At 36.7% G+C, this 14809-nt stretch overlaps 1 protein-coding gene across 7 annotated transcripts in view; it reads left to right on the top strand.

Moving 5' to 3' along the window:
* ZNF236 (zinc finger protein 236) overlaps positions 1-13717 on the top strand; it is a 61285-nt gene extending 47568 nt beyond the window's left edge. For 4 of the 7 annotated variants that reach the window (XM_088130591.1, XM_088130593.1, XM_025165490.2 and 1 more), the window contains 4 exons: positions 2234-2431; positions 4087-4216; positions 5596-5772; positions 9997-13717. In XM_088130591.1, coding sequence (XP_087986717.1) covers positions 2234-2431; positions 4087-4216; positions 5596-5772; positions 9997-10121 — 630 coding nt within the window. In that variant the 3' untranslated portion in view covers positions 10122-13717. Of the gene's footprint in view, positions 1-2233; positions 2432-4086; positions 4217-5595; positions 5773-9996 lie in introns of those variants that run through there. The other 3 variants (XM_088130594.1, XR_015793914.1, XM_088130595.1) reach the window with 3 other exon arrangements.
* Positions 13718-14809: the final 1092 nt, after the last annotated feature.

The following is a 14809-nucleotide window of genomic DNA, read 5'->3' as shown; positions in this document are numbered from 1 at the left end:
CCTTTCTACAACTTGGCTGAGATAGAAAACTTGCATTCCTGGTTTATCACTACATTACCACCCAGCAAATATGGTGTGGAAAAAACCAGGTCTGTGGGATTTAGACAGAAATTCTCAGGATTTGTTGCATACCAGGATCAGAAGTTTCTAAACTCCTTTCCTCAAAAAGGAAGGAGAAAATTAAGTGAAAGACACATGAATGCTGGGCTTTGCTAAACTAAATCTGATGATAGTTTGTATGAATGTTTTAAAATATATAAAAGTCTTCTATGTATTATTCTAAATAATCCTTTGAGAAGTCTGTAAGATAACTTGGCATAAATACAGATCCCAAGCTAAAACTCTGGGAATAATGGTTTGCCAACAGACACTGGATATCTCAAAAAATGGGTGGAAAAAAAAAGAAAGAAAGAAGGAAACTTCATGATAGGAATACTTATGCCACTCTTCATATTCTTGCAAGGTTAAGTTTACTAATATATGTGGATATTGCAGTGGCAAATACAATATTATCTTTTCTCTCTTGGGACATATTTTTTCTTTCTTGAGAATAATATAATGCATAGCTATTCCATTAATTTAAAGTTGTATGTATGACTATGGATTCAATATAAAGCCTTCACTGATACTGTGCTAAATTGGGACAAACAGTGGAAAATGGCAAAGAATACCCAATCAGTTACTACTTTTGGGTGTCTCCTGAATGGAAAATCTCAAAAATGAACTCTGGTTTGAGGACTGGCTGAAGGATTCTCTGCATGTCTTATTTTCTTGCTTACAAAGATAATGCATTGTGGGTAAAGTATTTGGTTCTGTACTGGTCCATGAAATAATGAGCTTATTGCAGATATCAGTCTGGTAGTTTTAAGACAATTTCAGACATTTTGCATTGTTGGTCATATTTACCAAGAGATGTTTCAGCATGGAAATTAAAACATGTGTTAGCTTAATTGTACCATTCTGCAAACTTTATTTGCACCCAAACAAGATTTTAGTATTAAGAACTCTACAATCTCAGGGGAAACAATCTGAATCTGTTTTAGCAACGGCCATAATAAGTTATAGATATTTGTAATGTAATGAATAGTTTATCTACTTAGTTTTGTTCCACTGGTTGTGAATGCTGGGTCTCTGCCATTAGTAACTTTGTAGTATTTCTCTTCTTGGTAAGCATCTCTGTAGCCAGGTACTAATTCATGTTGGTGGCACTCAGTCAGCTGCATGTCTGTAGAGAGATGCAATTTTCAGATACTAATTCAAAAAGTAAATATTCTTTGCTATGGGATCTAAAAGCCATTGTTGCCATTGTTCTTTGCATATTGCTTTTCTTACTGTGGGAGAAGGCTATGACTATTGCTGTGGTTTTGCATATTTTTTATAAGAATGTGATCTAGAAGGAGAGAATAGTTTGTCTCCTTCCAATATGGATCTTGGAGAGACATTTTAGAAATCACCTCTTCCTAATTGATTAGTACTAACAAGTCAGGCAAGTTTTTCCCTATGCCTGTTAATGCATTCTATAAGTGGACAGCTTATTTTAGGAATATTATAAAAAACAGTTCCTTGAAAGAATTTGAGAGAATGATATTCTGCTCTTTAGCACATTTTAGCAGGAATTGGTCTGGTTGATTTTTGGAAGGAGAATAATGCCTATTGTCTTAGTGAAGATAGTAGAATAGGTGGCAGCATCTGGCCAGCCTTGTCTAGGAGACCTCCAGGCAATACCAGGAGTGTAGACTTGATTGGGAAGTTAGGAAAGGAAAAAAAAAAAAAAACCTAAAGCATCCTAGAAGTTTATCTGGAGGATGGAAGAGGCATTTGCCTGTTATGGTTGACAAACTGGTCCCGCCTTCCTAGTCCATGTGAGAGGGGTATTCTGAGAGCGAAATAATCTCCTGCCATCTAATGAAATTCATGGGGAAATTTTTAACCCTAACCTGGGGTAAAATATATTGAACATCTTTATTCTCTTACCAAGTTACTTGTGTGTGGTGTGTGATATATGTCCACATATGTCCACGCATACCTTTCAGAAAGTTGCTAACAAGATTATTGATCCCTTATTATATGGAAGTATTGGAGTAAAACATGTCATACCTGTATAATAAAATTAGCTCTCAAGACTTAATCATATCACATCTGAAAAAGGCAATTAGTTAGATACTCTCATGAATTTTAGGTGGATTGTATTTCCCATAATTATTTGTCTGCATATTTTATGTCACTGTTACAGGTGAGTGAGGTTTCTCCAACTCTGTCAAAAAGTATTCAAGTTGAAAAAGAGGCCCGTGTGCATCATTGCTTTGAATGTAGTCAAACGTTTTCTTCAGTTGCCATGCTAATGCAGCACAGTAAGGAAGTTCATGGAAAAGAAAGAATCCACGTCTGTCATATTTGCAATAAAGCTTTCAAACGAGCCACACATCTTAAGGTATGAAATGAAATTAAACTGTTTTAATAAAAATTAAAGAGGCCCCAGAACTCTAGGTAGAGAAGAGGTTCTCATTTGTCTAAACGTTTGTTTAGATTTCAACAGAGCAGCTTGAAAACAAATCTGAATTTTAAACAAAATGTAAAGGCAAATATAACAGGGATGATTTATTTATTACCTTTTAATTTTTTTTCTTTTATTATTTATTCATTTAATAATGAATGAATAATGGGAGCCTGTGGTCAATTTTGTCTTGCCTCTGAAGTTTAGCAGAGTTGGGCCTGGATATTTGTTGGATAGGAGACTTCCAGATAATACCAGGGTAGATGGATAACTAGGAAACTGAAGAAACATCCCAAAAGAAGGAAAGAATAAATGGCTACTTTATTGCTGCCAAGAAAACAACATGGATGTGTCAATGGAGTTACCAAGATTTGTAGTGGACTCAGAGACTTTACCATTACCAAGTCCTTAGTAGGGCTGTGCAAAACCTTTGAAGGAGAGGTTTTGCAACATTTTTTTTTTCCCAGCAGAGCAAAGTAATTCTGCAGGCACACAGGCAGAGATATCTGGGAGCAGCTTCCAAAGTAGCCATATGACTTTGCAATGATGTATCTGCTTTAATAATTCAAAAATAGGTGCTTTGTATACCCACCACCCTACGCATAGTGCAGAGCACCTTTTTCAAAGGTTTCGTACAACCCTAATACTTAATTGAATTTTGTGCTGCTTTTAGGGTTCCAGATTATTGGATCTTGTTGCTGGAATATCCATGCTTCAGTTTTTCATGTTTATTCAAATGTGGGGCTTTATTCAAATGGAGGGCTGTACTATCATTCCTTCTGTACTTCTCTACTTCCATGGCAGCTAGTAATTGGAACAAAGCATTTTTTCTAGCAAATGAGCAAACTTCCTTCCAGGTGCTCATTTTTGGCAGAAAGGATGCTATTCCCCTTGGCAGGATAGGGAGTGTAAATCCAGTCGCCCTTCATTTACTTAACGTAAGAAACCTGAGCTTTTTACTTCCACCTCTGTGTTTAAATAAAATAATAAAATTCCTTGAAAATTAAATAAAATTCCTTGAAAAAGATTTTACAAAGAGAAAGTATTCAACAGAATTAGCCCAGCTGTTTTTGTTTTGTTGCTTTGCTGTTTTATTTAATATTGGACACATAAATACCACTGTATTTTAAGTCACCTTGAATGTTATTTTGAGTAAGAAACAGAGTAGGAATACCACTTGTTGTACAGAATGCCAAACCTTCGTTTGAAGAGAAAGAGAAATAAAATTTTATTCTGAATCATAGTTTGCTTCAGTAAAAATTAGAAATTGTTATGTTTGAATGTTAATGAGCAAGAGATTCTTTCTCTATAGATCTGGAATCTAGTCCGGTGTGATGCTTACCTTTCTAATATTATATATAGAAATTATAAATGGCAGTACTTTCTGTCTCTCTTTGAAGTGTTGCATTTCACAATACCATTCCACATTCCTTGTTCTTTTGCTCTGGAAAAGTATGCGAACTCCCTGGGCCAGATCTGCAAAATGAATAAGGGGTTGTAGAAACTGGAACCAAATTATCAAGCCCCCAAATACATTTCTATTATTAAAAAAATCAAATGTGCCAAGTAAAACATATCTTCTGTTTGATTAGGAACATATGCAGACACACCAGGCTGGACCGTCACCAAGTTCCCAAAAGCCAAGAGTATTTAAATGCGATACTTGTGAAAAAGCCTTTGCTAAACCAAGTCAGCTGGAAAGACATAGTCGCATCCATACAGGTAACTAAACATTACTGAGTGATACCCATAACACTCAGGTTATTTGAAGTTAGATTCTAGCCATTCTGTTAATTATGTCTGAAGCACCAAGGGCAAAGAAGCCTCACTTCTTCTGGTATCAAGCATTTTTGAGCCCTGTTAAGTAGTGAGAAGGCCCATCCTTATTACAGACCATGGACTGTAGACATAACATACTTAGAGAAAGTGTTTAAGATGTGTTCTTAGGCTGCTGTCCTCTTCATGCAATATGGTTCTTTGGAATCCTTGGGGTTTGCTCTCTGTTTATATACTGTGGCAGGGCAACCCCATCCCATTCTAGCACTGAAGATGTTACCTAGCCGGGTAATGAAACGCTTGCAAGAAAAGAACCAAGCTCAGAGAACCCCAAGGATTCCACAGTTCAACCCTGAGCTACACATATTCGCCTCTGTTGGTAAGACAGTTCTTATCTATAGGTGCCGCATTTCAGGGTAGAAGGATCCAGGGGGGTTGAACCAATTCTGAATAGGTGCAGAATCTCTCTTAGATAAAATGAGTTTATAGTATTTAATTGGATCTCCTCCATATTCTGTGTATACTGCTTTGATAGCCTCCATTCTCTCTGCAGTGGTAGAGGATATAACATAAACATAACATATCTGGATTTTTGTCTATCTGAAATTATTTTCATTGCCACTGCAGCATGCTCAGATCAAATAAATTATTTGAAAACAAATTATGGAAATGCTATTTTACTTGGGGATGGTAGAAGTATTTTGGATATATAATTGGGGATGCGGTTAAAACTTTTGATTCTTCTCTTTTCTCTTTTTTTAGGTTTTATTTTGAAATCTCTTTTCTCACTGCTTGCTTAGCATTTTAGGTTTTGATTGAGAAGGTGTAGGAACAAATAGAATACTCCTAGAGACAATAATTACTAGTGAGGTTGTTTGCTAGATAAATGTGTCAGCAACCACTTTGTAATGCCTGGGGAGGGTCATATGTCTAAACAAGCTTTAGGATTGCTGCACCCCAAAAATATGCAAATATGCGGTGACCTCTTAGAAATGTGCTAAAGTGACTTCTGATTGTATAATATGGGTCATTTGCATGAATATAAGCTCAGAAATTCACCTTTCCATTTTATTGACCTGTAGCAACTTCCTGCCGTTCCACTTAACATACTGCCTAATGGCTGCTGCACACTTGTGAATATAGCCTAAGCCCATGGAATGGCATAGATGATTGCTTAGCTTGGTTGAAATGAGAAAGATACCTTTCCCAGGTGCTCACAATACGTTCAGATCACATTAGAAGAAATGAGATGCTTAAGGAATTTTGTTCCAATTTGCCACTGTTGGCAATTCATCTGTTCCTGTTTCTTTTCTTCTTTACCAAAGGTGAGCGGCCCTTTCAGTGTACCCTGTGTGAAAAAGCTTTTAACCAGAAGAGTGCACTGCAAGTTCATATGAAAAAACATACAGGGGAAAGACCATACAAATGCGATTACTGTGCAATGGGCTTCACCCAGAAAAGCAACATGAAGCTTCATATGAAACGAGCTCATGGCTATTCCGGTAATGTGATATTTGCTGTGAGAAAGTTTAACATAGCCCTGTATTTTATAGCATTATATTGGGGAGGCTCAAAATTTCTCATCTCCTTGGATTGTACTGAGCACTAGAAGAATTGGGGTTTGTGCTCCAACTCTCAATCTTTAAGATAATGTATGGCAGGGATGTCTCTGTAATTCAATTTCTTACTGAACAGAAATATTTTCTCTTCAGTTGTGCATTACAGAGTTATATTCCAGCCCCAATTTTACAGGTGATGTAGTTGTTAAGAAGTTTGACTGGCACCAAGAAGCTCAGGTTCACTGGGTGACTTTGGGCCAGTTACTCTTCCTTAGCTCAACCTACCTCATAGGGTGGTTGTTTTAGGGAAAACTGGGAGGAGGGGCCATTGTGTACTCTGCCTTGAGCCTCTGAATAAGAGGGATATACATCTAACTAATACATAAATAAACAATTTCAGTCCTGCTTCTGAGTTTGAGAAAGCATTTTGGAATATACTAAGTTTTCCCATTTCATGACTGCAAAATGGAATGGAATGCCAAAATATGAGCCACCAGAGTGAAAGGTGGGTGTGATGCACCTACGCTAGCCATGTCTCCCTGCTGGCTTGTCACCTGTCCGGACTTCTGCGCTATAACGCAAATAAACATTTGGGTGCCAGTTTCTGCTAGCTTTGCCAATAACAAGAAGGTGAACGTAGATGTTATTTTAAATTTTCATAGGAGAGTTTCTCTCATGAGAGATAGGAGAAGCTCATTGGGTTGGCATCAAGGAGGAAGTCTTAAAAACATCAGGGAGAACTCTAAGAACTGGAATGGAGTTCTGGAAAAATGACTGGCAATTTAAAATGGAGTAGACAACAGCGGCTGTTTAAGATACTTTGTTTATTTTAATAAAGAACAATATGGTCTGGTAAATCTGAGTTGGACTGGACAATGTTTGCATTGCTAAAGACAGTTGTTGGGCATAGTCTGAAGACCAGAAGAAGATGAAGAGCGTTGAGGGACAATAGCTAAGTAGTGCAGAGGGCACAGTAGGGTCCCAGGAGATAATGGAAAATGAGAAGATCAAAGCCTATCATCCAGATCAAGGCCAGTTGCAGAGCATCTGAGAGAGAAAAGGAGAAATTTGCCATCAGTCTCTATAAATCCTTGTTTAACTCTTGAAATAAGACATAGGTTTTAAAAATAGAGTTACACATATATAGGCTTAAAGTTGCTCTGTATTCGGTATTCTTTATAGTAAAATCTTGAGTTTAGAAAAATGTTCTTGGTACAGTTTAATGACAAACAGCAGTTTGTCATTAACTTATCTAATCAACTAACTTGTCTTATCAACTAAGGCTAGGGGGGAGAAAATATTGACAGTGGTATACAATTGAGTGGTATACCATACAATGGTTGAGGCTGAGAAAACAAAAGTGACTTACTAATCTCTTGAATCTATTCCATCAGTAGTTTAGGAAAAACAGAATGCTGTTTTGCACTGAATTTCAGTCAAATCCCTCAACCTATCCCTCAAGGATACAACCTATCCTTGTACCATGTGAGAGTAGAGATTCTCAACCCTTCTCTCCCAGAAATCCACTATGCTTCATACACTCGGGTCCACCCTCCTGTCTTGGTGTATCTGCTTGGTAGTTTACGGATTCTACCACCAATCTGCATGGGGATGCCTTTACCTGGTGTCCTCTCCATTAACTCCAGCATGTGAGACAGATAGGGATCCCACACCCTGAACACTTATTTACTAATAAACTGGTTGTTGCCATTTAAACTAAGTTGCATTATCTCCTTGCACTTGTAGCTTTGAGGTCAGAGAAGAACAGCCTCCTTACCTTTTTCCAGGAGTTACCAACGAAAGCAGAAAGTATCATTTAAAGATCAGTTTTATTTTTAAAAAAGGAAAACGTAAATTTTCCTTTTAACTTTAGGGAGGCATATGCACAACCTGATATGGGTAGATGAAATAAGGGCTATAGAACTGAGAAGATCACAAATAGCTCTGTAAACATCCATCTCTCATAAAATGCTATGGAGAGACTCAACACATACCCACAGGAGGTGGGACCAGAAGCTGGAAACTTAGGATGGGATCAAATGACAGAAACCAAAGTTGTACAAAATTCAATAAACTTGAGATACAAAAGTTAATAAAGTTGATTACTAGAAACAATCAGTCACATAGCTTCCAGAAAGTAAAGCATAAAATCCTGACAGTGCATCCTAACTTACTCATCCTTAGTATTTTGCAATTCAGTGTTTACCTTGATAAATCTTGGTTCTCACAGATCTCCAGCTTTTAATTAGGAGCAATTCAAGTGTCCCTCTTTATCTGCATGGAGGCATTGGGTCTCAGTCTGGAGTGCCCTCTCTCACTTCATTTTGTTCTAGGGCTGTCTCACTTACCTTCATTCTCTACTCTCTTCCAACTACATCTTCCAAAGATCTTTTTCTGATTTTCCTCAGTCTCTGTTTTTTCTCTCTCAAGCCATCTCATGCCCCTCCCTTCTTGAGAGTAGGATTCCAAAAAGACTAAACTTTTGTTCTCACTAGTTGAAAGGGAAGAGCTGTGGGTTACACCCAGTGGACATGTTATCTGGCATGTTCTACTTGGTAAGCAAAGGTATGGATTCTCTGTCTGATCAATATTTGTATTGGATATTAGGGATGAGTATGGGAGTCAACTTATTTGCTTTGCTTATGTGTGATAGATTCTGGAGCAGGTGGGGGCTTGCCCATTTACACAGGGAACTTTAAGAAAACCAACAGTTGATTATCAGAAGAGCATCACTGAGTCAATAAAATGAAGTCACAAATTCCCAAACCTGCATCTACCATATTTAACTGTGTTTTTCCTGTTTTACAAGTCGTATTACAGGTGTTCCTCAGTTAATGACCACTCATTCAGTGACCTTTCAAAGTTACAACGACACTGAATGAGTGATAGTTATGACAAGGTTCCAGCCATCCCAGCACCCCTGCGGTTACATGCTTGCAGTCTGGGTGCTTGGCAACCGGCTCACACTTATGACAGTTGCAGCATCCTGTGGTCATGTGATCGCCATTTGCACCTTCCCTGGTGGTTTCCCACAAGCAAAGCCAGTGGGGAAGCCAGCAAAGAAGGTTGCAAGTTGCTCCCACCACTTTTTCTCCCAAGGAGCTCTGCTACAGAGTATGAGATCCCAGGGATCTTGTACTACTTAGCACACACTTGGGCCACAGCACCTCCTCCCCCACCCACCTCCACTCGCACCTCCCTAGCTTGCTCGCGCTTTGCCGCAGCATCCCCTCCCCAGCCCTCATGCACTCTCCGCAGCAACCCCCCCAGCTCTGCCTCATTCCATAGTACTTATTCAACTGCCTGCCTACTTGCGAGCCACTGGGGAATTGCGACTTCCTGCCAGCTTCCCCATTAACTTTGTATGTGGGAAGCTGGCAGGAAGTTGCAAATTGCATTCATTTGAGGTCCTTACTTAATGACACCTGATCCTCACTTAACAGCAGCAAGGATTGCTAGGATTGCCATCACTAAGTAATGAGGTCATGTGACATTGTGCTTTACAATTGCATCGCTTAGCGATGGAAATTCCAGTCCCAATTACTGTTGTTAAGCGAGGACTACCTGTAGTGAACAAAAAGGCTGTTTTTTTTCCCTAGAGGATACGTTGGCAATGAAGTAAAACACTGTACATTTTTATTAATGTCATAACAATGCAAAAACCCAGTAGATATACTGTAGGGACTAGGTTATATTTTAAGAAGACCTATGATTTGCAATAAATCTGGCTTGCTAGTATTTATGCATATGAAGCTCCATTACTTTTAAGGACTGACACATACATTTTAATAGACATATATTAAATGTTGATTTTCTGAATCATCTCCTCTGTGGAAATACCACAGACTAGGACTGCATGTAATGCTCTGTGTCAAAATGGCAGTGAAGAAGACTGATGAGTACCCCTTTGGAGATAAGTATTCTATAAATTAGATGTGTGCAGCAGTCCTGTGATAGGTATTTACTAGAAACAAGCCTCACTAAGTTCCCTTACTCCCAGGCAAGTACTCTTATATTTCCTTTTTCAGACATACCCCTCCCCTACCCCGCAAATCATAACTTACTGCTGTGTGGTCAGTAAAATATCTTTTACATTTAATTTCTCTCTATTTGCATGAAGACTTTATCCTGTATCTCTTACTGTTCTTTATCTTTTTATTATGATAGGTGCAGTGCAAGAATCGACCAGTCATCAAGGACAGGAAGGTGAAGACATTAATCGTGCTCTGAATTTGGAAGAAGTTGTTCAAGAGTCTTCAACTGAATGGCAGAGTATAACCAATATTTTTTGATGACTACTAAGATGAAAGCTGCAAATGCTTTCAGGACTAGATTTTTTTTTTCTAAAAATAGTCATCTGTGGATTTTTACTATTAAAGCATATTGCAAATAATAAGATAATATAGCTTTTTAAATATTATGAAACACCTAAAGAATTACTGTCTTTTGTAAGCATATAGAATATTTGAGAAACATCAGATAAACTTTGCTGTATTGTCTACAATCAGTGATCTCAGGTAGATGGAACTTGTTTATCTTTTCATTCCACCGTAAGTGTATTTTCTAGAACAGAAATACACCCAGACCTTGAAATCAATGAGTGAATAGAAAGTAGGCCTTCTGGATGTTCTGCCAATCATGGGGATGTCTTGAGTGTTTAAAACAAATTAAAAAAAAAATCTTATGGGTGCAGTAGATGATGCATGTTCCAGTGCAGATAGTGTCTGATCTGATGCTATTTTAGACTATTAATTGGTATTGCAGATATGTCAGAAAGTGATAGCTCATATTCATTTTGTTTGATGACTGTTATTATTTCTCAGCTTTAAACTCAGCAATAATTCAAATGAACTCAAACAACAGCGATTCATGAAGTAAATGACAAACACATATATTTTCATAAAGATCTATCTTTCAGCTGAGAAACTTGCTGAATAGCTATAAAAATATAAGCCATATATTCAAGATGGTAGGACTTGTAAGACTATATATTCATGTAACAAAACCAACTGAGCTTCAGGTTAAGTTACAGTGCATCTACTGATGGAAGCCAGTCATTCTGAAAGATAGCTCCAGATTAGTAAGTCCTTGTTACTTTTGTTACCAATTTGCCCTAACAGTTATAAAATTTTTAAAGACTGCCTAGGCTTTTTCAGTATTACTCTGAAAGGTCCCATTTATTCAAAAGAGGTATAATCATATCAAAACACCCACACTGGAATAAAGCATATGTTCTGTTTTAGACATTCCAAAGACAGAAGGATCTTGCTTAATTTTACGTTGAAATTTTAAAATTTCTTTATATGTTATATATATGTGTGTGTGTAAATATACAGATATTTAAGCCTCTATGTGGCTGATGAGTATATTTTGTAAATAATAATCCCAGTTTCAAGAAGTGTTTATAAAGTTTTCAACTTTAGATGAACATTTCAAAATCAGTATTGATTCATTTTAATGTAATGTAGACATGTTATATCTTTATGAAAATATTACTGCTTTTAATTTGTTTCTCAGTTCCAGAAAAAAAAAACTATCTGTACATATAATTTATATTTTGTGTATTATAAGACTAGTACTTTCTATTTCCCGAAAAGGAAAAATCACTGCTTTTGATAGGACATCTCATAATTCTTTTGTTAACTCTGGACATATGTATATAAGTAATATAGCTGGTGACTTGAAAATAACACTTTTGTTATGTGGAAATATTTAAGTCAAACATGTTAAATAATATTAATTTTTTTTCAAACTTGGTTTTCTGTCTGATATGTTGTTCCTTTCCAGGGGTACTAAGCAGGTATTCCTATTGGGGAAAAATGCAAGGGAATGGCTGCTCATAGTTCTACAAGTTTTTCATGCTTTTCTGCTATCTTATTTCATTGCCTTTAATTTTTTTTTTCCATTTTGAAGGGTTTTTCTATCAGCCTTATTGAAGGTGTTCTGCTTGTTTCCAAATAATTTTTGTGCTCATTGATATCCTTATATGAATAGAAGAATAGAATATCTTTTAAGAAAAGAAGAAACAATTTTATGTATACTGTGTGAAGTGACATGACAGAGTTCCTGCTTAGATGCGTTCAAAATTAATTCTGCATATGCACACACATTAAATCCACATATTTCCATATTTATTTTTTAAGTCCAAGCTTATGAAGTTAGCTTCATTTGCTATTCTTTTCCATGGCCTATTTGAAGTCCCAAGTAAGAGATATGAAGGAATATTGTGAGGATTAAGGAAACTGGTCTTAAATGTACAAATAATAATAATAGTAGTAGTAATAATAATAATAATATATTAAATTATATGCCAGCCGACTCCCAGGAACTCTGGGCATATAGCATAGATGGCAAACCAGTGGACCAAATCCAGCCTGTCCAGTTCATGGAAACTTGAGTGAAAGACACCCATAACTTTCTACATTTTACTATCCCTGCAAATCACCCTTACTTTGACCACAACCACTGTTATAATTGTGGAAAACTGAAGCTCAAAATTATACTTAGGCTGAGACTCTTGAGATTGAACCAGGAAGTGGTCTGATCCACCATTTTGTACTGATTTTTGTATTCAATTACTGAACTACAAAATCAAAATCTTATTGAGAAGTCTACTTTGCCCTTGACAAGAAGGCAAGAATGGCAAACAATACTGAGATTGATTTATAGTCCAAAAGATCAGCTGTTGCCACAATTATGTATGCAGTGTTGGAACTTGGTTTTGTTTATTTTACATACCAAGAATACCCAACTAAAGACCTTTAGTACATAAGAACATAAACAGTGCCCTGCTGGATTGAACCCTGGCCAATCTAGTTCAGCAATCTATTCTCACAATGGCCAACCAACTGCACAAGGAAATCCATTAGTCTCCCAGGAGATGGCCTTCAGAAGCTGTCACACTGCCATCAGAGCTAATAGCCATTGATCCTCATGTCTTCCATGAATTGCTCCAACTCTTTTTGAAGCCAGCCAAGCTGGTAGCCAGCCCCACTTCTCATTGAAGCAAATTCTAAAGGTTAATTACGTGTTGTGTAAAAAAAAAAAAAAAAAATGCTGAGCATACTTCCAGTAGATTGCCTTTAGGGCATTGTGGGCAATCCTACAGTGTTTGACTAAGATAGCCTTGGGACAATCTGGAAAGTAGTGTGGGAGAAGAGTCCTCTTAGCCTTTTTCCTGTAGTGTGAACTTTGTAAGAGAAGGCTGAGAAGAACTCTGAAGCAGAGTGAGGTGAAGTAAAATTATCACTTCATTCCTAGAAATGAAGGGCCATGTTGCTCTATGAAGCTGTTTCAAGGGGAGGTGCTGTGTGTGCGTGTATGTGTGTGTTTGATTCATTCAGACCTTTACTGGAACACATGCCTTTTTAAAGTATTGCCGTATCAGTTGCATTGTTCAGGTTGGACAGCCATATATGCTTATATATTTGTGTGTTGTTACATACCAGACCTCTGGAAAGTGACAGAAAATTGTAAAAGATACTGCATAGAGACTCCAGATATTTTTGAATATGATTTTAAATGTATTTATGTACCTTGGGTTTATATGAATTTCACATGAGAATATTTTACAATTTGAGAGGTTGGTGTCATGCCAGATTATCTTTTTCTTTCAAACATGGTTAATAACTCATCAAATAAATATTAGATCTGGAGAATGTAAAAGCGAACTTGTCAGAAGCTCTTTCAGGTAGTTGAATGCTCAGTTTCCCTTTATGACATTGTAGTGTAGGTCAATCAGGGAAGCATTTCGAGACTTGCGTACAGATACTGGTTTGTGATTTGATTATGTAAATATTATCCCATGCTAACCTAACTTTTCATATTCTTTTGTTAGCCTGATTAATTTGCAACTAATTTATGTTTTAGTAAAAAGAGAGGAAAATACTATTTGCCTCAGAGAATGATTTAAGATGAATACCATGCATTTATGAACCTAGGAAACACACATCTCAAGGGAAATTTGACAGTATACTACAAAAACTCTAAATGTGTCTGATAACTAATAAGCCAGAGGCTTTGTTATATTAATATATTATTTGAACGTAGAATAATTGCTTTCCTCCACCATGTTCTGTGAAGGTTTCTTGGCAGGTTAGGTTAGATTGAGCTCACTGTCAGTCAATGTAACTTCTCTTTCCATCTTTAAATGTTTTGAGAATTGTTGGGGAAAATGTCAGACATTTTCCCACAGTATTAAAAGCTGCAGGATATTTTTTACATTTTCCAGATAGTTAAAATTGCTAAGAGGAAAAAAAAAACACCTAGAAGTTAACATTTAGGGGAACAGAATATGGAAAAACATATGTTGTTTTTGAAAATTGCTATAACATTACCATTCATTGGATATTTCCACATTATCCCTCTTGTTAGAAAGAATGTGTGTGTTGAAGTCATACTTACTGGCCAAATGCTTTTGATTTTATAATCAGCATTAATTATAGAATCATCAACTATAGAGCTACTTCCTTAACTGCATAAATTTGAAACACACTTGAAATTTGTTACTGTCAAATTTACTTTTCATATATTGCTGATTTTAATATAAGGGGAAGAAAATGTATATTTTTATAAAAATATGTATATTTTTCAATAAGTGCACTTCCTTTATGAGTCCTGCCTAACAGTTTTATCTTAAGACATCATGTTATATATACCTACAATTTCTAGTGGTACCTCCTCTGTTTAAATCATATCTGAAAGTGCAGGTTGTTGTGAATAAGATCAATTTTGATTCTGTCTTGCAAATTGTTTGTTTTATGTTGCTTTTTCATTTCAACAGCCCTGAAAGGCAAGTGAGTTTTTCTTCCTAATGTTCTGTCTCTGAAATGCTTTCTTTCACTATGCAGACCACATTTTCCCTGTGCTTCAAGCATCCCAGGGAAAAACAATGGCTAACCTAATGGCTTTTCAGGCTTTTACAATTATAATCTTGTGCTCAAAAATGAGAGATAACATCAACACACTTTAGGTTCTTCAA

This window comes from Python bivittatus, unplaced genomic scaffold, assembly GCF_059951505.1.
Source record: "Python bivittatus isolate LINGU-HERP-01145 unplaced genomic scaffold, Pbiv_v1 ctg000840_np1212, whole genome shotgun sequence".
Lineage (NCBI taxonomy): Eukaryota > Metazoa > Chordata > Lepidosauria > Squamata > Pythonidae > Python > Python bivittatus.
The sequence above is the reverse complement of the archived record's forward strand: the minus strand, read 5'-3'. Positions and strand labels throughout refer to the sequence as shown.